This window comes from Thamnophis sirtalis, unplaced genomic scaffold (assembly GCF_051295495.1).
Source record: "Thamnophis sirtalis isolate CommonGarterSnake01/CBP01778 unplaced genomic scaffold, rThaSir2_p1.2 scaffold_2, whole genome shotgun sequence".
Lineage (NCBI taxonomy): Eukaryota > Metazoa > Chordata > Lepidosauria > Squamata > Natricidae > Thamnophis > Thamnophis sirtalis.
Window position 1 is genome coordinate 99,960,957 of NW_028261382.1, and position 22,984 is coordinate 99,983,940.

The following is a 22,984-nucleotide window of genomic DNA, read 5'->3' on the forward strand; positions in this document are numbered from 1 at the left end:
ACCCACCACTGGTCCTTGGATATGATTATTCTACACTATCATGCTCATATTTTATAAAACTCAGTGCCTCTGTGAAAGGTAAGGATGACTACTGCGTTTGTGGTGCAATCAGAACATTGCGTGTGTTGAAGTTGTTTTAACGCAAACCAAAGGTGCCTTTTAAAAAACAAGTTTACATCCTATTCTTATGCATGCCAGTGCTGTGTGTGAGGTAATTTAAGGTGGTTCTGACAAGTGTCGTCGGCATCTTCATATCCGGTCACATGGGCGGAAAGCCACTCCCACAAAGGAGGCCACACCCACAGAGTAGGTTCGAACAATTTTTGAAACCCACCACTGATGCACCCACACAGGGGATATTTGTGGGAAGAAACCACTCCAACTGGGACATCTTTACAGGAAGCAGAGAATACCTGAAGCATTCGCCTTTTGGGAGTCCGTGCAGCCCTTTTCCGTGGCATGCAGGGGCTCCGACAGAAGCTCGGCAGATGCCTCCTCGCTCTTTTCCAAAGCCTCCTGGATCACAGCAGCTGCAGATTTACCTTCTTCTGAAAATGCTGACACTTGGAGCCTCAGTGAGAACATTTCCCCCAGGCAGGCTTTAAGGGCCTGAGAGGCAAAAAAAACAATAATAACTAAAATAAAATTGAACCTTTCAGACAATATCTTATCTGGAGAGCGTTGATTCAGAAAGCTTCGTAGGAAAGCAAATGCATTACGGTGCAAAGCAGGGAAAGGATAAGAGGTTATTTGCAGCTCAGGGTATCAGTGGCTCTCTACTTATAGGAGGGAAGTCATAAATACTGAGCATTGTTCAGTTGGATGAATCATGCACCAGAAATTCTGGGAGTTGAAGTCCACCTATCTGTTCTGACCGAGGCTTCCCAAGAGCATGAAGCAAACTCCTGGTCCCGACAAAAACCCCTTTTCTTAATTTCCTGTGAATTCTGCTCATTCAGATCCAGAAAAGTCTTTCGAGGGAGGATTTATAGTCACAGACCTTCTCTGGCTTGGAGACCTGCCAGGATGAGATCTGCAAAACTTGGCAAGGAGCCTCAGAGAGTCACGAACCAATTAAACAAACTCCTGGTCCCGACAAAACCCCCCTTTTCTTAATTGACTGTGAATTCTGCTCCTTCACATCAAGAAAAGTCTTTCAAGGGAGGATTTACAGTCACAGACCTTATCTGGCTTGGAGGGCTGCCAGGCTGATCTCTGCAGAACTTGGCAAGGAGTCTGGGAGAGTCATGAACCAATGAAGCGAACTAATTGTCTCCTGCAAACTCCACTCCCCTTTTGCTCCTCTGTTATTCCCTCTGGGAGAGGCCTTTCATTGTCCACCTGTGGCCTTACTCCCAAGTCATCCCCTGTTCTTTAGCAGTTCCCTTCGTCTGGCAACTCTGTGCACGGACACACTGGGAACAGGCTCCAGGTGTTCTTCTGCCTCACTGATGTCTGACTCCGAAGGCAGCCGATAACTGGCGTACGGCTCTGGCCCCCTCTCTGCCTCCGACACAGAGCCCTCATCAGAGCCTTCCCCAGACTCCAGGACTGGGCCAGGTTTCTCCCCAACCTCCTCACTGTCTGAATCTTCTGCCAGCTCCACTGGTGCGCCACAACACTATCTTAAAGTTGTCAAGGTTGAGAAATGCTAGATTAGAGACGAAAGAGGTTTGTTGCAAAAAAAAAAAGGAAAGGATAGAGAGGGAATCCCAAGGTTTTAAGTCAGTTATACTTCACCTGGTAAAACAGCCTTCGGAAAGCTGACTTGGAATCTTGGTTGAGGTCATCGGCGGTGATGTGAGCCAGGCAGTGGACAAGGAGGAGGGCAAAGCTCCCAGCACAGGCCAGAGATTCTCTTAAGACAAAGAGTTGGTTGCCCGGAATCTGAAGAAAAAGCAGATCAAAATCCCTTTAAAAATGATTGCAGAAAAGGAAAGTGGAGACCAATAAGATTCTGAGGCTTTGACATCCAGGAGCTTCAGGTTTCTAACATTTGAGCCATGGTGGTGCAGTGGTTAGGCTGCTTGCAGTTCAGCAGTTCGAATCTCATCAGGCTCACGTTTGACTCAACCTCCCATCCTTCTGAAGTGGTTAAAATGAGAACCCAAAGATGGGAGCAATAGACTGACTCTGTAAATCACCTAGAGAAGGCTGTAAAGCACTGTAAAGTGGTATATAGGTCTAAGTGCTAAGTGCTAAGAAGATGTTGGATAGCCATTTGTCTCAAACGGTATAGGCAGGGGGTTGGACTAGAAGACCTCCAAGGTCCCTTCCAACTCTGCTACTGTATTGTATTGCTATTTTCCTTCCTTCCTTCCTTCCTTCCTTCCTTCCTTCCTTCTTCCTTCCTTCCTTCCTTCCTTCCTTCCTTCCTTCCTTCCTTCCAGTTAGAATGCACTATTGCAGGCTGCTAATTCTGCCCATTGCCAGCTGTTCAATCCTGACCAGCTCAAAGTTGACTCACCCTTCCATCCTTCCGAGGTCGGTAAAATGAGGACCCAAGAATAGGAGCAATAGCCTGACTCTGTCAACCACTTAGAGAGGGCTGTAAAGCACTGTAAAGTGGTATATAAATCTAAGGGCTATTGCTATTTAGGAAGTTCTCCATCACACCTTCCTTTTTAAACACTCTCCTTGGCTCGCTCACTCTCAAACTTACGTTTTCAAGCCTGCTTCAGTGACCTTTCTGTCTCCTTCAGGTTTTGGGCCCTGAATGAAGGATGGGAACGAAGTTGCAATAGGTAGTAACTCATCAAAAAGAGCCTGGGCATTGCCTCTTAAAAGGTAACCACAACTGGAGCCATGGACTGACACACTTTGGGAGAGATGCACAGATTTTTCCTTCCACTCTTTGAGTGGGTAACCCATTGTAAGGAAGTCACAGTGTACTTATACTCCTGATGTATGGAGTAAACTACAAATGGTTAGTGGAATCCAGCTGAAGTACCTTCATGGTAGTTTCTTAGCCACAACAGGGCTTGTGCAGAAAGCACACTATCTATCTCAGAGCCAATAGCAATAACAATAGCAACAGCAGTTAGACTTATATACCGCTTCATAGGGCTTTCAGCCCTCTCTAAGTGGTTTACAGAGTCAGCATATCGCCCCCAACAATCCGATAGATAGACAGATAGATAGATAGATAGATAGATAGATAGATAGATGATAAATAGATAGATGATAGATAGATAGATAGATAGATAGATAGATAGATAGATAGATAGATAGATAGATAGATAGATAGCAATAGCAGTTAGACTTATATACCGCTTCATAGGGCTTTCAGCCCTCTCTAAGTGGTTTACAGAGTCAGCATATCGCCCCCAACAATCCGATATAGATAGATAGATAGATAGATGATAAATAGATAGATGATAGATGATAGATAGATAGATAGATAGATAGATAGATAGATAGATAGATAGATAGATAGCAATAGCAATAGCAATAGCAGTTAGACTTATGTAGCGCTTCATAGGGCTTTCAGCCCTCTCTAAGCGGTTTACAGAGTCAGCATATTGCCCCCAACAACAATCCGGGTCCTCATTTCACCCACCTTGGAAGGATGGAAGGCTGAGTCAACCCTGAGCCAGTGAGATTTGAACAGCCGAACTGCAGAACTGCAGTCAGCTGAAGTAGCCTGCAGTGCTGCACTCTAACCACTGCGCCACCTCGGCTCTCTAATAGGACAATGCAGTGTGTGAACTACCTCTGTCCTGGTTATCTTTCCACTCAGCATAGCTTACCTGGTAATAAAAGGTGTTTCTGAAAGCATTCCCCGGGGATTTGCTAGAAGGAATTCTAGAGGCAAGACGCAATTCCACCTCTGGAGCCTAAGAGTAACCGGAAATAGTGGCTCTGATTCGCTTTCCAATCCAGGATAATAACATAGAGGTAAAGGTTCCTCTCGCACATATGTGCTAGTCATTCCCAACTCTACTGGGAAGTGCTCATCTCCGTTTCAAAGCCAGAGAGCCAGCGCTGCCCGAAGACGTCTCCGTGGTCATGTGGCCAGCGGGACTAAATGCATTTTTCAACACTTACACCAATATATGGTCGGAGAAATTGCAGAAGGACAATGCCATACTGGTAGGTTACAAATTCCCTCGCAGAAAGACTTGAAACGAGCACAGGGACAAGTTCTCCAGATTTAGGAAGCATCTGAAGATCCAACATATCCTGGAAAGAATGATGAGGTTCTGGCAGAGAAAATGAAAACAGGCATTGGATTCATTTCTGTTCCATTATATATATATACATACACATTTAGTGTCACAACCCCTGGTATGCCCAAATATGGGAGGAAGCTTACTGCTTCCATTCTCTGTCTATTGGCTTGTCATAAGAGACCGTCCAGACAGAAACCTCCCTTTATTTATTTATCAGCACAAATACAACACAAGTGTAACAAAGGCAACAGTAAAAATATTGGGCTTTCTGTCTGGATGGTCTCTTGTGACGAGCCGATAGACAGAGAAAAGGAAGCAGTAAGCTTCCTCCCATATTTGGGCATACCAGGGGTTGTGACAATAAATACATACCTATTTCCCTGGCTCAGCTGCTAAAGGAGGAGAACCTGGTGGCTTAGTGGTTAACACATCTGCCTAATATGTAATACAGCCCAGGTTCGAATCCCAGTAAGGGTATGGCTAGCTGATGAGAGCTAAATAGCATGAAATAGATCTATACTAGTCTCCCTTTATTTATTTATTTATCAACACAACTACAACACACACATACACACACACACACACACACACACACTATTTATTTAAATAAAAACTCTGGACCACATATAATGTATTAAGGTAAAGGTTCCCCTTGCACAAGTGTGCTAGTCGTTCCCGACTCTAGGGGGCGGTGCTCATCTCCGTTTCAAAGCCGAAGAGCCAGCACTGTCCGAAGACATCTCCGTGGTCATGTGGCTGGTGTGACTCAACGCCAAAGGTGCTTCCTTCCCACCAAAGGTGGTTCCTATTTTTCTACTTGCATTTTTTACATGCTTTCAAACTGCTAGGTTGGCAGAAGCTGGGACAAGTAACGGGAGCTCACTCCGTTACGCGGCGCTAGGGATTCGAACCGCCGAACTGCCAACCTTTCTGATCGACAAGCTCAGCGTCTCAGCCACTGAGCCTCTGCGTCCAGCACAACATGGTCTGTGGTTGGTACCTCCCGATTCCTGATGTTCCTCAGGAGATGAAGAATCTCTTTTGTTCTCCTCCAGGGTCTGGAGCACCGATTTCAGCAAAGGGATCAGTTTTTTATTGATGATCTCCCAACTTCCACAGGGAGTAGCCGCCATGGTGTAGAACCTCGCAGCTGGGTAGCTCATGAAGCCTTGAGAAGATCCAGAGAGACAGTCCTGAGAAAGGAAAGGAGGTTTGGATTCTGCAAAATGTGCCCCCCCTTTTTTTGGAACTTTCCTTATGGACCATCTCCTGCTACTGTGTTTCCCCGAAAACAAGACGGGGTCTTATTTCCTTTTGACCCCCTGAAATAAGTGCTTGGCCTTGTTTTTGGTGAGGTCTTATTATTTTTGAGGTGCAGGGAGGTGGTGAGCGGGGTCTCCTCATGGCTTCTGCTGTGTTGCAATATTTTTAGGGGAGGGCTTATTTTCAGGGAGGTCTTATTATTTTTGAAGTGCCTTAATCTCGGCCCGTGGATCAGCTGCCACTAAGAGAAGGGGCCTGGAAGCTAGGATTTGCGGGAGCAGCCTCCATGAGGCTATTCTGCAGCAATGGCAGGTGTACATGGGGTGTGTGGGGCATGTTCCCCCCTCCCCTGCTCAGGAAATGGCAGGGACCAGCTGTGCATGCAGTTAAGTATTTTCAGTGGGGGCTTATTTTCAGGGACGGTTCATCCTGGATGAATATCTGACTATCCCTGGCCAGAGCCTGACTCAAAGTTGCGTCTCCAGCCCCGACTGAGGGACATCATACCTTTCTTTGGATGGTCACAATGTCGGACAAGAGTCGCAGGTGTTCCAGTCGGCAATATTCAGTCTCCACTCGAGTCTGCTGGGTTGCGACGTGTTGCCGGAACTCTGCCAAGAGACGCAGTTTGGTCTGGAAAGAAATTTAGTGTGTTTCTGTCTCATTTATGGTAGTCGTGTCTAAATAATTTATCATCATCATCATCATCTGAGGTGGCGCAGTGGTTAGAGTGCCGCACTGCAGGCTACTTCAGCTGACTGCTAGCTGCAGTTCAGCAGTTCGAATCTCACCAGGCTCCAGGTTGACTCAGCCTTCCATCCTTCCGAGGTCAGTAAAATGAGGACCCAAATTGTTGGGGGGGACAAGAGGCTGACTCTGTAAACCGCTTAGAGAAGGCTGTAAAAGCACTGTGAAGTGGTATATAAGTCTAACTACCCTTCCTTCCTTCCTTCCTTCCTTCCTTCCTTCCTTCCTTCCTTCCTTCCTCCCTCCCATCCATCCATCCATCCATCCATCCTTCCATCCATCCTTCTTCCCTCCCTCCCTCCCTCCCTCCCTCCCTCCCTCCTCCCTCCCTCCCTTCCTTCCTTCCTTCCTTCCTTCCTTCCTTCCTTCCTTCCTTCCTTCCTTCTTTCCTTCCTGTTAGAATGCAGGATTGTAGGCTAATTCTGGCAATTTCCAAGAGTTCGATCCTGGCCAACTCAAGACTGATTCAGCCTTTCCATCCTTCTGAGGAGGGTAAAATGAGGACCCAGATTGTTGGGGGGCAAGAGGCTGACTCTGTAAACCGCTTAGAGAAGGCTGTAAAAGCACTGTGAAGCGGTAGATAAGTCTAAATGCTTTTGCTATCATCATCATCATCATCATCATCATCATCATCATCATCATCATCATCATCATTTAAGGACCCCATAATCCTTTGCAGGGTGGAGTCTGGGCAACTGAATGGAGCTAGCAGTGTGTTTCATGGCCGGATGCCCTTCCTGTCACCAATACAGAGTTTTGTTCAACTGATATATTCTCATTGTGTCTATGTCTCAATTTTTCATCCATGTACTTAAATCAGACAAAGGATCTGTCTGGACGATGCATTTCCTCGTAGTTGATAATAAGTAAGTGGTTACAGTCAGTTCTCAACTTACGACCACGATGGAGTCCAAACTTAGGTTGCTAAGCGAGACATTTGTTGAGTTTTGCCCCATTTTACGCCCTCTCTCGCCACCGCGGTTAAGCGAATCCCTGCCATTATTAAGTGGGTTACACGGTTGTGAAGTCGATCTGGCTTCCCCATCGACTTTGCTTGTCCGAAGGTCGCAAAAGGAGGATCACGTGATCTTGGGACACGGCAACCGTCCTAAGTACATGCCAGTTGCCAAGACTCTGAATTTTGATCCCATGACCAGGGGGAATCCGAAACGGCAGAGCAGCCATTGATAAAAAGGAAACACCACACTTTCGTTTGAAGTAGGCATCTACTGGGATCTCGGCTTTTAATGCCTACTTCAAACGAAAGTGTGTTTTTATCAATGGCTGCTCTGTAAAAGCCGAGATCCCAGTAGATCAGGTTGTGGGGGATGGGGTGGGTCACCTTTCTGAATCTCTCCTGGAGGGCTTCCCGGGTGCAGAGATCCCTGCTCCAATGTCGCTCAGCTTCCTTCAGCTGCATCTCGATCCGCTGATCTTCCAGCTGCGTTTTCCGAACGAACTGCGCCAATTTCTCCAAAGTTTTCCTGAGCAAAAGCCGGAGTTTGGCCTCCTGCTCTCTTTCCTCCTTGTCAACTAGAGCCACCAAAGCCAGATTGGGAAGGATGTGAGCGTAAACCCACCTTCTGGACTAACCATTCCCCCCCCCCCCCCCCCCCGCCGCCCCCCTGTGCAAGTGTCTGTCCCTTTAAAACCCCGGAAAGGTGGACCATCTCAGAGGTCAAAGCGAGACCTGACTTTAATTGCATGAGTCCCAGAATATGCAAAACAAGCACTCCCCACCTAGCTTTAACTGGCACGGAAAGCAAGCCATCATTTGATCCATAGTCTCCTCCCCTCACGCCCTGGGCTTGAGGGTTATTCTGATCTAATCACGTGGCTCCGTTATGGTGAGATGGGCAGCAAATAAATTTAATAAATAAGTAAACTCAGTTCACAATTGAATCACCTCCTGTTTTGCTTCAGATTTGGACAACGCATGGAGACAAATCCTGAAATCACTGCTTCTATTTCACATCGTTCTTCCTTTCCTTTCGTTTCTTTTCCTTTCCCTTCCCCTTCCTTCCTTCCTTCCTCCTATCTCTCCCACCCTCCCTTCCTTGTCTCCCTCTCTCTCTCTCCCCCCCTCCCTCCCTTCCTTGTCTATGGAATCTTCCTTCCTTCCTTCCTTCCCTCCCTCCTTCCATCCCTCCCTCCCTCCTTCCTTCCTTCCTTCCTCCTATCCCTCCCTCCCTCCCTTCCTTGTCTCCCTCTCTCCCCCTCCCTCCCTTCCTTGTTTATGGAATCTTCCTTCCCTCCCTCCTCCTTCCCTCCCTCCCTCCTTCCCTCCCTCCCTCCTCTCCTTCCTTCCTTTCTCCTTTCCCTCCTTTCTTTCTCCCATACCTCTTTCTTTCTTTCTTTCTTTCTTTCTTTCTTTCTTTCTAAGAGCCAAGGTGGCGCAGTGGTTAAATGCAGCACTGCAGGCTACTGCTAGATCAGCAGGTCAGCGGTTCAAATCTCACCGGCTCAGGGTTGACTCAGCCTTCCATCCTTCCGAGGTGGGTAAAATGAGGACCCAGATTGTTGGGGGCAATATGCTGACTCTCTGTAAACCGCTTAGAGAGGCTGAAAGCCCTATGAAGTGGTATATAAGTCTAACTGCTATTGCTATTGCTGCTATTCTTTCTTTTCTCCCTCTCTCCCTCCCTCCCTCCCTCCCTCTCCCTCCACAGCAGGCATCTCTTCATAAAGATGCTTCAAACACTCCAACCAGCCTGCAAATCTTCTACCTCATTTCTGCAGAATTCCTTCCTTACCTCTCGACCATAGAGACGGTTCCGGGCTCCGCAACGCTGTCACGTCTGGGGTGACCTGCCTTTGACTTTCTTGGGCTGAAGACGATTCCAGGAGGCGGCGAATTCTGTCAGCAGCTTTTAATTTCTCCCTAAACCAGGACTGCAGGAGAGGAAAACAAAGAGAAAATTGTGGGCCGAGAGACATGGACGGGTTAGGGTGAGGGTTAGGATTAGGGTGAGGGTGAGGGTGAGGGTTAGGGTGAAGGTTAGGATGAGGGTGAGGGTGAGGGTGAGGGTGAAGGAGAGAGTGAGGGAGAGGGTGAGGGTGAAGGTTAGGGTGAGGGTAAAGGTTAGGGTGAGGGTTAGGGTTAGGGTGAGGGTGAGGGTGAGGGTTAGTGTGAGGGTGAGGGTTAGTGTGAGGGTGAGGGTTAGTGTGAGGGTGAGGTTTTAGTGTGAGGGTGAGGGTTAGGATTAGTGTGAGGGTCAGGATTAGTGGGAGGGTCAGGATTAGTGTGAGGTGAGGGTGAAGGTGAGTGTTAGGGTGAGGGTTAGGGTGAAGGTGAAGGTGAGGGTGAGGGTTAGGATTAGGTTGAGGGTAAGGGTGAGGTGAGAGTTCGTCAAATCTACCGAACCGGTTAGAAGTGTTTCCACCAGTGGACCTGGAAAGCTGGCCACACCTACAGAAGAGGTTCCAAAAATTTTTGAAACCCACCACTGGGGTGAGGGTTAGGGTGAGGGTTAGGGTGAGGGTTAGAGTTAGGGTGAGGGTTAGGGTGAGGGTGAAGGTGAGGGTGAGGGTTAGGGTAGCTCGTGCAGAAGAGTTGGAGTGCCAAGGTTGTGCCTCTCCTGAAGGACCAAAAACTGAATGTGCACCAACATCTACAGGTGGAAGAGTCCACAGAAGTCTTCATCCACAGAAACTGACTTCTTTCGTCACTCGTTATATTTTATCACAAGGTTCTTTTTTTAACCACAATTTTATCCTTTCAGATTCTTTGTACGTCTTCTGCCTAGTTTTGTGATGGAGAACCTAGGGGCATGCAAGCCTTCGCTCAGCTCAGCTCCACTGTGCTTGCGCGCATGCCTCCTCCCGCCAGTCAGCTGATTTTGGGGTCTCTGCCGCCCATGCGGGAGACACCGGGGTGTGTATGCACATGCGTGGGGGTGTCCCACATTTGATCCCAGGAGGGCGGGGTGTTTATTTTGTGCATGCCTCACCTTCCCAATTTTCCCTTCCTTGGCAGCATCGAGAATATCCCGAGAGAGGTGATCCACCTCCTTAAACATCTCCTGTTCTTTCTCGCGTTGGGACCTCCAATAAGCCCGCCTGGCCGTCAGCTCCTTGGCCAAGGCGGCCAGCTGTAAATACGACACACGTCACAAAGAGGTTTTGGAGAACCCGCGCGAGAGATCTCCCTCTCCGAAGGAGGCAGAAGAGCATTACCAGATCGGGGTCTATATTTCCTCTCGGGAGGGATCCTTGGGACTGGACTACCGGAAGGACAGCCTTCGTCCAAGGGTTGATCTGAGCTCCGATCACCGGTCCCATCTGCCCTGTGATGGGGTCGATGGCCCTGAAGCCTATGGTGATGGGAACCAGGCTACAAGACGGGCAAAGATAGTTAGGTGTTGCAGGAAGTTAAAACCCACACCTCTCCTAGAAAAATGGGAAATATTGAAAAAGGCAGAATATTATATTTTCTCCGGATAAGAAATGGAGAAACATGTTTTTAGGCAGGAAACTCACTCTTAATAGCCCCCACCTTTGCCAATAGGCCATTAAAGGACTGGGTCGGTCTATTCTACATAACAAAGGTAGGATTAGCCTTCCGCAGAAACTCAACACCATGCACCCGGGGAAATTAACGTCAGCCAGCAAGGCAACGAAACCTGGATGCAAAACACAGCCTAGAGAGTTGCCCTCGCGTGGCCCCATGGGAGTCCAATCTTGGGGTCCTATTAGATGTGACAATAAGCATATCCAAAGCGACCCCCCCCCCAAACAGATTTTACCTTTTCCGTCAGCATCTTCTGTCACCCCAGCTAATGGTATTGGCTGACCCGTTTTCCAATCACATTCCACGCCAAGGACTGGAACCATCAATTCCGAACTCCCAGGGTCTGGAATCTTCATCCCAAAGACAGCAGGGATCCAGAATTCTGTGCTGAGATACTTGATCATTCCTAAATTGGTTTATAATAAGGACAAAACATATCACTAAAATCGGAACTGCATTCTGCCAATGAATGACCAAGGTTTTGAGAACCTACCTGAGATGTATATTTGTGGCTAGGTTTCTTTCTTTCTTTCTTTCTTTCTTTCTTTCTTTCTTTCTTTCTTTCTTTCTTTCTTTCTTTCTTTCTTTCTTTCTTTCTTTCTTTCTTTCTTTCTTTCTTTCTCTTTCTTTTCTTCCTTCCTTCCTTCCCTCCCTCCCCTTCTCTTCCCCTTCTCCTCCTCCTCTTCCTCTCCCTTCTCTTCCTACCTCCCCCTTCTCCTCCTCCTTCCCTTTCTTCCTCCTCCTCTTCCTCTCTCTCCTCCTCCTCCTCCCTCCCCCTCCTCCTCCCCTCCTCCTCCTCCTCCTCCTCCTCTCTTCCTCCTCCCCCTCTCCTCCCCCTTGGGCGTTCCTCAAAGGAATCACAACTTGTGTAGCCTTAAGTGATGGACACAGGGCTCCACACCACCATGGGGCCAGGAGAACCCCCACTTTTATTAACAACTGCTAATCCCACCCCCAATCTCAGAATACTCCACCTTTTGAAATTTCTACAATCTTGCTTTATAATTTTAATTTTTTTAATGTCTAAATTGTTCTGGTTTTAATTTTATTGACTGAATTGTACATTGCCCAGAGCCCCTCTCTAAGGGAGGTGGATGGTTAAGAAGTATGAAACATATAAACAACAACAACAACAAGGAAGCAGGCTAATAAATAAATAAAATAGCAATAGCAATAGCAATAGCAGTTAGACTTATATACCGCTTCATAGGGCTTTCAGCCCTCTCTAAGTGGTTTACAGAGTTAGCATATGGCCCCCAACAATCCGGGTCCTCATTTCACCCACCTCGGAAGGATGGAAGGCTGAGTCAACCCTGAGCCGGTGAGATTTGAACAGCTGAACTGCAGAACTGCAGTCAGCTGAAGTAGCCTGCAGTGCTGCATTTAAGCACTGCGCCACCTCAGCATAAAATCCACCCCAAGACTTACCCAGCTTTCCACCAGTTCTCTTGACCCCGGAAGCACCATCTCGTTGCTTCTCCAGGTTCTGTAGCTGGTACATCAAATAATCGAGCTTGTGGGCCAGTGCTGTTTTCATGGCTTCTTCTGGCCCCATCGAGACTTTTTGGCAAAGTGCCCATTGAGCCGGGATCCTTGCCGATGGAGTCTTTATATACCTGCAGAGTTTTCACCACGAGGTTCTGGGCGACGAGAACGTTGGCTTCCAACAGTACCTGGTAGCCCCCTGCATGAGGCACCACTTCATCCTGACGAAGGGAGAGTCCCTGCAGGAGAGCCATCTTTCCACTCAAGGGTTCCACAAAGGGATCTCCAGGAAGCAGAAGGTCCCCAGAAGGACCAAGTAGCCCTCCTAGTGGGACAACCATTCCTGTGTTCAGAGGACAGCAAGAGAACATTAGTCCACATCAGCTCATCCTGAATGGATCCACAACTGATGTTAGATGCCTTCAACTCCATTTCTACCCATCACCATCGTAGCAATAGCAATAGCAGTTAGACTTATATACCACTTCATAAGGCTTTCAGTCCTCTCTAAGCGGTTTACAGAGTCAGCATATCGCACCCAGAGTCTGGGTCCTCATTTCACCCACCTCGGAAGGAGGGAAGGCTGAGTCAACCTTGAGCCGGTGAGATTAGAACCGCTGAACTGCAGATAACAGTCAGCTGAAGTGGCCTGCAGTACTGCACTCCTAACCACTGCGCCACCTCGGCTCTTCATCTTTTAACAACCCCATAATCGCTTGCTGGGAGGAGTCTGAGCAACTTAATGGAGCTAGCAGAGTGTTTCCTGGCCAGATGCCTTTCCTGTTGCCAATGCGGAGTTTTGTTCGGCAGATAAATTATCATTGTGCCCAAAGAGAGAAATATCTGCCTCTACCTAGGATTGAACTCAGTGACTGTGAGGTGAGGGCTCCCCTTCTAGGCCATTGCACCACTCCTCTATTTCTACCCATCATAAACCATGATACGTCACAGCAGGGAGTCAGATGATGTGGACTGTTATGTTCTGTGAAGTGGACTTCAGTTCGTTGTCTCTGAAATTCATCTGGAACTGGAGTCAATCAAGACCCCTTAGATTTTTGGGGTGCCTCCAATTAATCCTCATCGTAGAGTTGATTGAATTTTCAGACAATCATAAATAGGTTGATTTTCATTATTAAAAACCGATGGTACAACGCAGGGCAGAATGGGAAATGTTTTCTAATCTTCTGAGATTTAGAAGAGCAAAGCAAACCTATTTTTAATGCCTTGTTTATTATATTTATTGATTGGCTAAAGTACTTTTTGTGAGAGTCGAGGCAGCTGTGGCAGCTGACTTAATAAATAGAGTCTTTTCATTACTTTTCATTGTCTTCTTCCAAGTAATCTCTCGTGTGTGTGTCTGTGTGTGTGTGTGTGTATGTATGTCTGTCTATCTATCTATCTATCTATCTATCTATCTATCTATCTATCTATCTATCTATCTATTATCTATCTATCTATCTATCTATCTATCTATCTATCTATCTATCTATCATCTATCAATCATCTATCTATCTATCTATCTATCTATCTATCTATCTATCTATCTATCTATCTATCTATCTATCTATCTATCTATCTATCTATCTATCTATCTATCTATCTATCTGTATTGTGTCACAACCCCTGGTATGCCCAAATATGGGAGGATGGCTTCCTTCCATATTTGGGCATACCAGGGGTTGTGACACAATACATACCTATTTCCCTGGCCTAGCTGATAAAGGAAGAGATCCTGTGGCTTAGTGGCTAATATAACTGCCTGATATGTAATACAGCCCAGGTTCGATTCCCAGTAAGGGTATGGATAGCTGATGAGAGCTAAATAGCTTGAAATAGATCTATACTAGTCTCCCTTTATTTATTTATCAGCACAAATACAACACAAATGTAACAAAGGCAACAGTAAAAATAATGGCTTTCTGTCTGGATGGTCTCTTGTGACGAGCCGATAGACAGAGAATGGAAGCAGTGAACTTCCTCCCATATTTGGGCATACCAGGGGTTGTGACTCTAAATACACACACACACACACACACACACACACACACACACACACACATTCATTGTCCCTCTGTATTTGACAAAGCTGGAAAGTGTATTGATTTTCCCCTGAAACTTCTGAAATAATATTTTGAAAAATCCATGGCTTTTCTCTATGGCTTTGTATGGAGGCTGCAGTCCAGTGGTGAAATTCAATTTTTTTTTGCTACCAATTCTGTGAGTGTGGCTTGGTGGGTGTGGCAGGGGAAGGATACTGCAAAATCTCCAACCCCCACCCCACTCCAGGAGAGGATACTGCAAAATCTCAGAGGTGGCATTGGTCAGTTCTCTGAACTACTCAAAATTTCCACTACCGTTTCTCTGAATGATTCGAAATTTCAGCTACCGGTTCTTTGAACTACTCCAAATTTCCGCTACCGGTTCTCCAAACTACTCAAAATTTCTGCTATCGATTCTTTGAACTACTCAAAATTTCTGCTACCGGTTCTTCAAACTACTCAAAATTTCTGCTGCCGGTTCTCCAAACTACTCAATATTTCTGCTACCATTCTCCAGAACCTGTCAGAACCTGCTGGATTTCACCCCTGCTGCAGTCCATGTAAAGCTCTACTTCTTAACCATCTGGCTTCTCACCAAAAGTGGGGGCCGCAGAATAATCACAATTCTCTAAAAAGGGCCCATCTTGCTTCCCCTTGTCTTTGCTGGCCCACTATTGTCAAATAGTGGAAGGGATAAAGTTCAGCCGTATTTCAAATGAGGTTAGATCTGACTGCAAAAGGGTATTGCTGAAATGGTGCTCCTAACAAATGACTGGATTTCTTTTGAAACTTGGCTCGAGGCTCATGAATCAATTCAGGCATCTTTTGGAAACCTGACACCAGTCCAACAACCAAGTCTTTTCTCTACCTGTATTACTGTCCAAGCTGACACCAAGGATAGGGACGGTTTTTCCGCTTCCTTGTGCTTTCATGGGCCCTCCGATTTCGAGAGGCGTCACCATCCCTGTGAGAGGATTCAGGTATGTCCCACCCAAGGTCAACCATTGGCCAGTTTGAGGATGAGCAGTGATGGCAAGGATTGGCACTTCCATCCCAGTCACTGGATCTTGCATCAGGCCTCCAAACTTAAATACTTTCTCAGGTTGCAGAACAGGTAAGTTCATTCTTCCCGGAAGGCCAGTTTCGGGACAAATAGGATATGGAACGAAGGAGAAGATTGGGAGATCCGAGCGATGTTGAATCTCTCCTAAGCAGAAACCACAAAAAGGGAAACAGAACATACAAGAACAGCCTACAAGGATCAAACATTGCATGGCATTATGATTGAACAGTTGGTGTTAGAACTGCAAGAAGTTAGTACCCACCCCTCCTTCTCCTAGAAAATGAAATATTTTTTTAAAAAAAGCAGAATATTATATTTCCTTGAATGAGAAAAGGAGAAACATGTTTTTAGCAATAGCAGTTAGACTTATATACCGCTTCATAGGGCTTTCAGCCCTCTCTAAGCGGTTTACAGAGTCAGCATATTGCCCCCAACAACAATCCGGGTCCTCATTTCACCCACCTCGGAAGGATGGAAGGCTGAGTCAACCCTGAGCCGGTGAGATTTGAACTGCTGAACTGCAGATAACAGTCAGCTGAAGTGGCCTGCAGTACTGCACCCTAACCACTGCACTACCTCGGCTCTTGAAGCTTCTAAACGTCAAAGGTATCAAATAAATAGAATTAGCACAAGGAGAACATTCCCTAAAACGCCTTGGAAAGGTGCGTTCTTACCAGATACTAAATCAACCGTGGGGATCAGCTTGGATTTGACAGGATCAAAGCCAACATTCCCGGCTATCGGGAGGAGTTTTCCAGTCTCAGGATGCAGGAAGTGATCTGGAGATGCAGATTTCATGGATCGATTGGCTAAAGCATGGAGGCATCTTTGTTGGGCATTATCAGCCCTGTGGCAAGATCCTGATACAGCAGAACCTCTTCTATCTTTAAGGATCCACCTGGTTCTGGGAACAGCGATGGAGACAATGAAAAGACACGGATCTTTTGGGGATTCAGACATTTAACGGCAGCATTAATTGGATTCCAAAACTAGTCTTCAATTTGGAGAGATGTCCATCAGAAATGCAGATGGAGATGTTGTGGCCTGCCAGCGGCCAGCAGAACTGGTGCAGATTCGGACAGTGAGGAGGTTGGGGAGGAAGATGGGCCAGTCCTGGAGTCTGGGGAAGGCCCTGATGAGGGCTCTGGGTCAGAGGCAGAGAGGGGACCAGAGACGTATGCCAGTAATCAGCTGCCTTCAGAGTCGGAGATCAGTGGGGCAGAAGAACAGCTGGAGACTGTTCCCGATGTGTGCATGAGAAGGGAACAGCTAAGATACAAGGGCCAACTCGGGAGTAAAGGCATGGTGAATGGCCCCCTCCCACAGGGAATAAAGAGGAGCGAAAGGGGAGTGGAGTTTGCAGGAGACAATTCGTTCAATTCATTAGGGTGAAGATCTGCTCCTGACTTCTTGCCAAGTACTTGCTGCTACAGCTTGGCGTTTGGAAGATATCGGCCTGGCAGCTCTCCAAGCCTGATCAAGGTCTGTGGTTGTGAAATCTCTTGAAAGACTTTTGGCTGGGACTTTGCTGCAGAGGAATTCCCTTTAAAACTAAATAAAAGGGGTTTTATCAGGACAAGGAGCCGGCTTCCAAACAGGAGAACTGAACAGAGTTGCTTCAGTGCTGAGATGGCTGGGTTTAAATTTCATAAATAAACTTTTGCTATATTGGTTAGTTTGTTTGTATCCCACCTTTATTATTAAAGGTAAAGGTTCCCCTCACACATATGTGCTAGTCGTTCCCGACTCTAGGGGGCTAATCTCCGTTTCAAAGCCGAAGAGCCAGCGCTGTCCGAAGACGTCTCCGTGGTCATGTGGCCGGCAGGACTCAACGCCGAAGGCACACTGAACGCTGTTCCCTTCCCACCAAAGGTGGTCCCTCTTTTTCTACTTGCATTTTTACGTGCTTTCAAACTGCTAGGTTGGCAGAAGCTGGGACAAGTAATGGGGGCTCACTCCATTATGCAGCGCTAGGGATTCAAACCGCTGAACTGCCGACCTTTCTGATTGACAAGCCCTGCCACTGAGCCAGCTATTATTAGAAATGGAGAACACGTTTTTCACGATGACCTTTGTCAGCTGAAGTCCGAAGGAGAGCAACATTGATAAAAACAAATCTCAATTATTTTTTTAAAAAGGCAAACATTTTTAAAAAAGCAAACACTTTACCAACAAGCTCGTCCCTGGGGAGCACCATTGTCTTCTCTTTGTTCAGGAGATCAGCTCCTGTTCCTTCTCCAAGAAGACCCCACTGCCTGAGCCGATGGCTCTCCTTGACCACCAGGTTGGAGAGCTTCTCGATTGCAGCTTCTATGAGGCTTAACAACCTGAGAAGAAGACAGCAAATCTCTCTCCCCAAAGAAGCTGTGATTCAAAGAGCATCTCCCTCCCCCAAGTCTCGCTATTGGCTAGTTAGAAATTGCAAGTGATAGGGTCAAGCAGACCGGGACAGTGGTGAAATTTAAAAAAAAATACTCCTGGTTCTGTGGGCGTGGCTTGGTGGGCGTGGCTTGGTGGGCATGGCAAGGGAAGAATACTGCAAAATCCCAATTCCGACCCCACTCTGGGGCCAGCCGGAGAGGGGATTGTATGGAGTTGGGTGATATGTAGCCATAACAACATTCTTCCTAGAAAGCCAAGGTCATCCTTTGTCTTTGAACCCCTACACCTGATCAGAACTGGATGGGTGGAACTGCTAGCATGGCAGTGGATGATTGGGCCATGGGATGGACTTGTGGGTGTGGGGGGAAAGATCTTGAACTTTCAACTGGGTGGGGAAAACCAGAAAGCTTTCAGATTTGGGTTATCTGCTACCGGTTCTCCAAACTACTCAAAATTTCCACTACCGGTTCTCCAGAACCTGCTGGATTTCACCCCTGGGCCAAGAGGAAGCTGGGTTGGTGCAGGCAAGTTTTCCAGGATTGCTCTTACCTCCGATGCTCTGGTTTAGAATTTGGACCAAGCTCTTCTCCAGAGGGCACCTCATCCAACATCTCCACTTGCCTCACAACGTCCCAGAGAGCAGAATTGAAGGCCACCCAGTGTTCCTCCTCGTGCTTCAGATGTTGAGTCAAGAGGTTGATCTGCCGGGTCAAACTCTCTTCGTATTCTGCTGCCCGATGCTTTCTGCACCTAATCTCCTCCTCTGCCTAATCACAACATAAAGTCATCATCTGGGACCATCATTTCCAAGGTTCAAGCCTCTTGATGCACTCTGTTTTGGGGTGCTTGGATAGAAAATGCGACTTAAACCTAGAGGAAGGAAGGAAGAAAGGAAGGAAGGAAGGAAGGAAGGAAGAAAGGAAGGAAGGAAGGAAGGAAGGAAGGAAGGAAGGGGAAGGTTGAGGGAGGGAGGAAAGGAAAAAGGAAGGAAGACATTAAGAAGGAGGGAGGGATGAAAGCATGAAAGCATGAAGGAAGGAAGGAAGGAAGGAAGGAAGGAAGGAAGGAAGGAAGGAAGGAAGGGGAAGGCTGAGGGAAGGAAGAAGAAGGAAGTAAATCAGTAAGAAGGAGGGAGGAATTGAGGGAAGAAGGCATGAAGGAAGAAATGAAGGGAGGGAGGGAAGAAGGAAGAAAGAAAAGAAGGAAGGAAGGGGAAGCCTGAGGGAAAGAGGAAAGGAAGAAGACAGAAAGAAGGATGGAGGGATGAAAGCATAAAGGCACGAAGGAAGGAAGGAAGGGAAGGAAGCAAGGAAGGAGGGAGGGAGGGAAGGGGAAGGCTGAGGGAGGGAAGGAAGAAGGAAGGAAGACAGTGAGAAGGAGGGAGGGATGAAAGCATGAAGGCAGGAAGGAAGGAAGGAAGGAAAGGAGAGGTCTCTACAGGATGAGGGATCTCTTCCTGGTTCTTTCATCCATGTGGACATATGGAGTTGAACTCCCAGAATTCCAGGAGTCGAAATCCACACATGTCAACCTTGCCAAACTTGAGAAATCCTCTTTTAAGGGAAAACTGGGGACAATTCCCAGGTTCCTCCCCTGCCCCAAGACCTCATGAAAGTCCCTGTGATTCTCCTACCTCTTCCTGGACTTTCCTGTAATCTCCCATCAGAGCCTCACTGCAGGGATTCCCTCCATCGGGGAGGCACATTTTGGCCACCCAGAGGTCTCGGAGGGAGGCCAGGTCCTCCAGGAGCTTGAAGTAGATGGATTTCAGCTACGAACGAAACGGACGCGGAGAAGGGGAACATTAGTCTTTAAGGAGAAACCCTCCCTCCCCCTATTTTCTGCATGGAAGAAATTCACAATTCCTTGACGTCTACGTGGCGACACCTCACCTCCTCTTTAAATTGGCTCAGTTTGGTTGTCATGGCCAGAGATTGAGTGAGCAGAATTTCAAAAAACACATTGGTGTTGAATGAGTCAAGGTCTATGAGGTCCTCAGAATCCCAAAATTTGAACTGGTCTACGAAGAGAATGACACATCATGCATATTTCTTAGGGCAAATAGTAATAGTGTCAGGCCTGCAGCCATCTTTTCTTTTGGGTCTTGGTCCCTGGCACACTTTCTATTATTCTACTACGCATTTTCTATGGTGGGAAAGTGGGATTGTATGGAGTTAGATGCTATGTAGCCATAACAACATTCTTTCTAGAAAGCCAAGGTCATCCTTTGTCTTTGAACCCCTACACCTGATCAGAACTGGATGGGTGGAACTGATAGCATGGCAGTGGATGATTGGGCCATGGGATGGGCTTGTGGGTGTGGGGGGAAAGATCTTGAACTTTCAACTGGGAGGGGAAAACCAGAAAGCTTTCATATTCGAGTTTTCCCAGATGTGCCAACATGGCTCTCTTAATAAATTGGAACTTTGAGTAATCCTTTGCCTTGGACTCTGATTTAGTTTTGGATGCTATTTGGAACCCTGACAAATAGAAGTATAGAATGACTATAATATGGTACTACTCTCATATCCCAAGTTTGAAATATAAAAGTTGAGAGCAGTATTTTTCAACCTTGGAAACTGTAGGCAGTGTGGACTTCACTTCCCAGAATTCCCCAGGCAGCTATGCAGAATTCTGGAAGTTGAAGTCTGCATATCGTCAGTTTGCTAAGGCCGAGAAACCTTGGTTTAGAGCAAGGCTCTCCACACTTGTACATTGTACAGCGCAGATCAGCTCATCCCATCTTGAGGTTCTCCAAAGCAGGGATCTCCAACCTTGGCAACTTTAAGACTTGTGGACTTCAACTCCAAGAATTCCCCACTTGTTGGCTGGGGAATTCTGGGAGGTGAAATCCACCAATCTCTGAGCCACCAAATTTGGAGAGCCCTGGTTTAGAGACTATGTGGCTAAGAAAAAGGCTTGGGGCCCAAATCTTTGCAGTTAAATCCACCAATTGTTGGATTTCACCAGCTTTCTCCTTCGGTAGATTTTCCCCAATCCGAGCTAATTTCAAAGCGAGCGATTTCCGAGGAGATAATTACAGTGCAATTTGTTTAGCAGCGTTCAGGGGAAGCATTCATCCAAGTTAATGCTTTGTGGACGTGCGGATTTATTTTTATCACATCAAAAAATAACGTCTACCTTCTCCTCTTTCCACGCAGTTGGGATTTTTCTCTAAACAGCCTCTGGCTTGCGTGCCGGATTGGTATTTCCGGATGACCACAATTTTGGATTCTTGGGATGAATATTTATCCAGATTACATTTCAACTGCAATTTTTGGAATTGAGGAGTGGGACTTCCTCTGTTGGCCCATCCGAAAGCTTGGCAAAGAATCTGCAACATTTGGGGGAGGGGAGAGGTAAAAAGGCTTAGGGAATCAAGAAAACCCCTAAGAAAATTGATGCACAAGGATGCATTTCTGTTGACTGCTGTCATCATCGTTGTCTGAACTTACAATCAACACGAGATAGATGAGAATGAGGAAGATGAGGGCGATTAATATTCCAATGATTGCTGGCCAATCGGGTTTCAGAACTAGATCAGCGATCTTTGCAATGCCTACTTGAACGACATGAGCCGGAGTTGTTGGGTAGAACGGTCCTTCTTCGTAACACTGTCCACCAAATGGTAGCATTCGGATATACTTCTCAAAAGGAAGACATGGGCAGGGAAAATGAAATCAGAATGTGGAGGTGTGATGTTGTCATGTGCTCCAGGATAATGCTACCCAACTGTGGCAACTTGCTAAATCCAATGGGTGGATTTCAACTCTCAGCATTCCCTAGTCAACCATGGTCTACCCTCTAAAAGGGGCAGAAAGTTCTATCTCCCTATTTCTGTCAGGTCTCTGTCTGTCTGTCCCTCCCTTCCTTCCTCCATCTCTCTCTGTCTCTCTGTCTCTCTCATCTCACCAGGCTCAAGGTTGACTCAGCCTTCCATCCTTCCAACATTGGTAAAATGAGGACCCAAATTGTTGGAGGCAAAAGGATTACTCTGTAAAGAGAGGTCTGTCTGTCTGTCTGTCTGTCTGTCTGTCTGTCCCTCCCTCCCTCCCTCCCTCTCTCTCTCTGTCTCATCTCATCTCACCAGGCTCAAGGTTGACTCAGACTTCCATCCTTCCAACTTTGGTAAAATGAGGACCCAAATTGTTGGAGGCAAGAGGCTGACTCTGTAAAGAGAGGGGTGTCTGTCTGTCTGTCTGTCTGTCTGTCCGTCCGTCCGTCCATCCATCCATCCATCCATCCATCCATCCATCCATCCATCCATCCATCCACCATCTATCTATATCTCTTATCTTATCTATCTTATCTTATCTTATCTTATCTTATCTTATCTTATCTTATCTTATCTTATCTTATCTTATCTTATCTTATCTTATCTTATCTTATCTTATCTTATCTTATCTTATCTTATCTTATCTTATCTTATCTTATCCATCCATCCATCCATCCATCCATCCATCCACCATCTATCTATATCTCTTATCTTATCTTATCTTATCTTATCTTGTCTTGTCTTGTCTTGTCTTGTCTTGTCTTGTCTTATCCATCCATCCATCCATCCATCCATCCATCCATCCATCCATCCATCCATCCATCATCTCTATCAATCTAACCTTTATCTACAGTATCTATTTACTTATCCTATTTCCATCATCTATCTATCTCTATCCATCCATGCATCCACCCACCCACCCATCTATTTATCCATCCATGCATCCCAAAACCTGCTGGGACCCAAAACCCACCATTTTTTTGTGCGGATTGCTACTCAGCCTCAAGACGTAAGTGCCGGGACTGTAGAACTGGTGTAGGAAGAAGGAAAAGCTGGTTGAGCTGGAAGCCAATTGCATTTCCTCTGCGAGTTTGCGGAAAGAGCCCCAGTCAAAATCTTGGTTTGTATTGTATAAATTATTGCTAGGAAGAAACACAAGACAAAAGGCACCAGTTGTGTAGCATGATCTCCATCCCAAAAAGTCTTCGCTCTAATGTTTCATCTGCAATTCCACCCAAAAATGACAATCAATCAATGGAACAAAACACAATGGATGGCTTTAGATCCATTCTATTCTCCATTCCCTCCCCACTCCAGGGAAAGGATACTGCAAAATCCCCATTCCCCCCCCCACTCCAGGGGAAGGATACTGCAAAATCTCCATTTCCTCCCCACTCCAGGGAAAGGATACTGCAAAATCCCCATTCCCTCCCCACTCCAGGGGAAGGATACTGCAAAATCTCCATTCCCTCCCCACTCCAGGGGAAGGATACTGCAAAATCTCCATTCCCTCCCCACTCCAGGGGAAGGATACTGCAAAATCTCCAT

The 22,984-nt window shown here is 46.7% G+C and overlaps 1 protein-coding gene across 1 annotated transcript; it reads right to left on the minus strand.

Annotated features, from left to right (window-relative positions):
- Positions 1-393: 393 nt before the first annotated feature.
- Positions 394-17,566, minus strand: LOC148049032 (uncharacterized). Its single transcript, XM_087703520.1, has 15 exons — positions 17,449-17,566; positions 15,954-16,183; positions 15,085-15,423; positions 12,121-12,520; positions 10,906-11,098; positions 10,359-10,515; positions 10,133-10,273; positions 8,936-9,074; positions 7,525-7,715; positions 5,943-6,068; positions 5,173-5,365; positions 4,048-4,202; positions 3,750-3,836; positions 1,741-1,887; positions 394-609 (listed from the first exon to the last, which is right to left on the minus strand). The coding sequence occupies exons 4-15, from the start codon at positions 12,245-12,247 to the stop codon at positions 394-396; spliced, it is 1,872 nt and encodes a 623-aa protein (XP_087559646.1). The 5' UTR covers positions 12,248-12,520; positions 15,085-15,423; positions 15,954-16,183; positions 17,449-17,566.
- Between the last annotated feature and the right edge of the window lie 5,418 nt (positions 17,567-22,984).

Coding starts and splice junctions, on each gene's coding strand:
- LOC148049032 (XM_087703520.1), bottom strand. CDS start 12,247: ATGGGGCCAGAAGAAGCCATGAAAACAGCACTGGCCCACAAGCTCGAT. Junction 1,888..3,749: donor GAAACACCTTTTATTACCAG/GTAAGCTATGCT, acceptor CTTTTTCTTCAG/ATTCCGGGCAACCAACTCTT. Junction 610..1,740: donor TCCGAAGGCTGTTTTACCAG/GTGAAGTATAAC, acceptor TTTGCCTCTCAG/GCCCTTAAAGCCTGCCTGGG.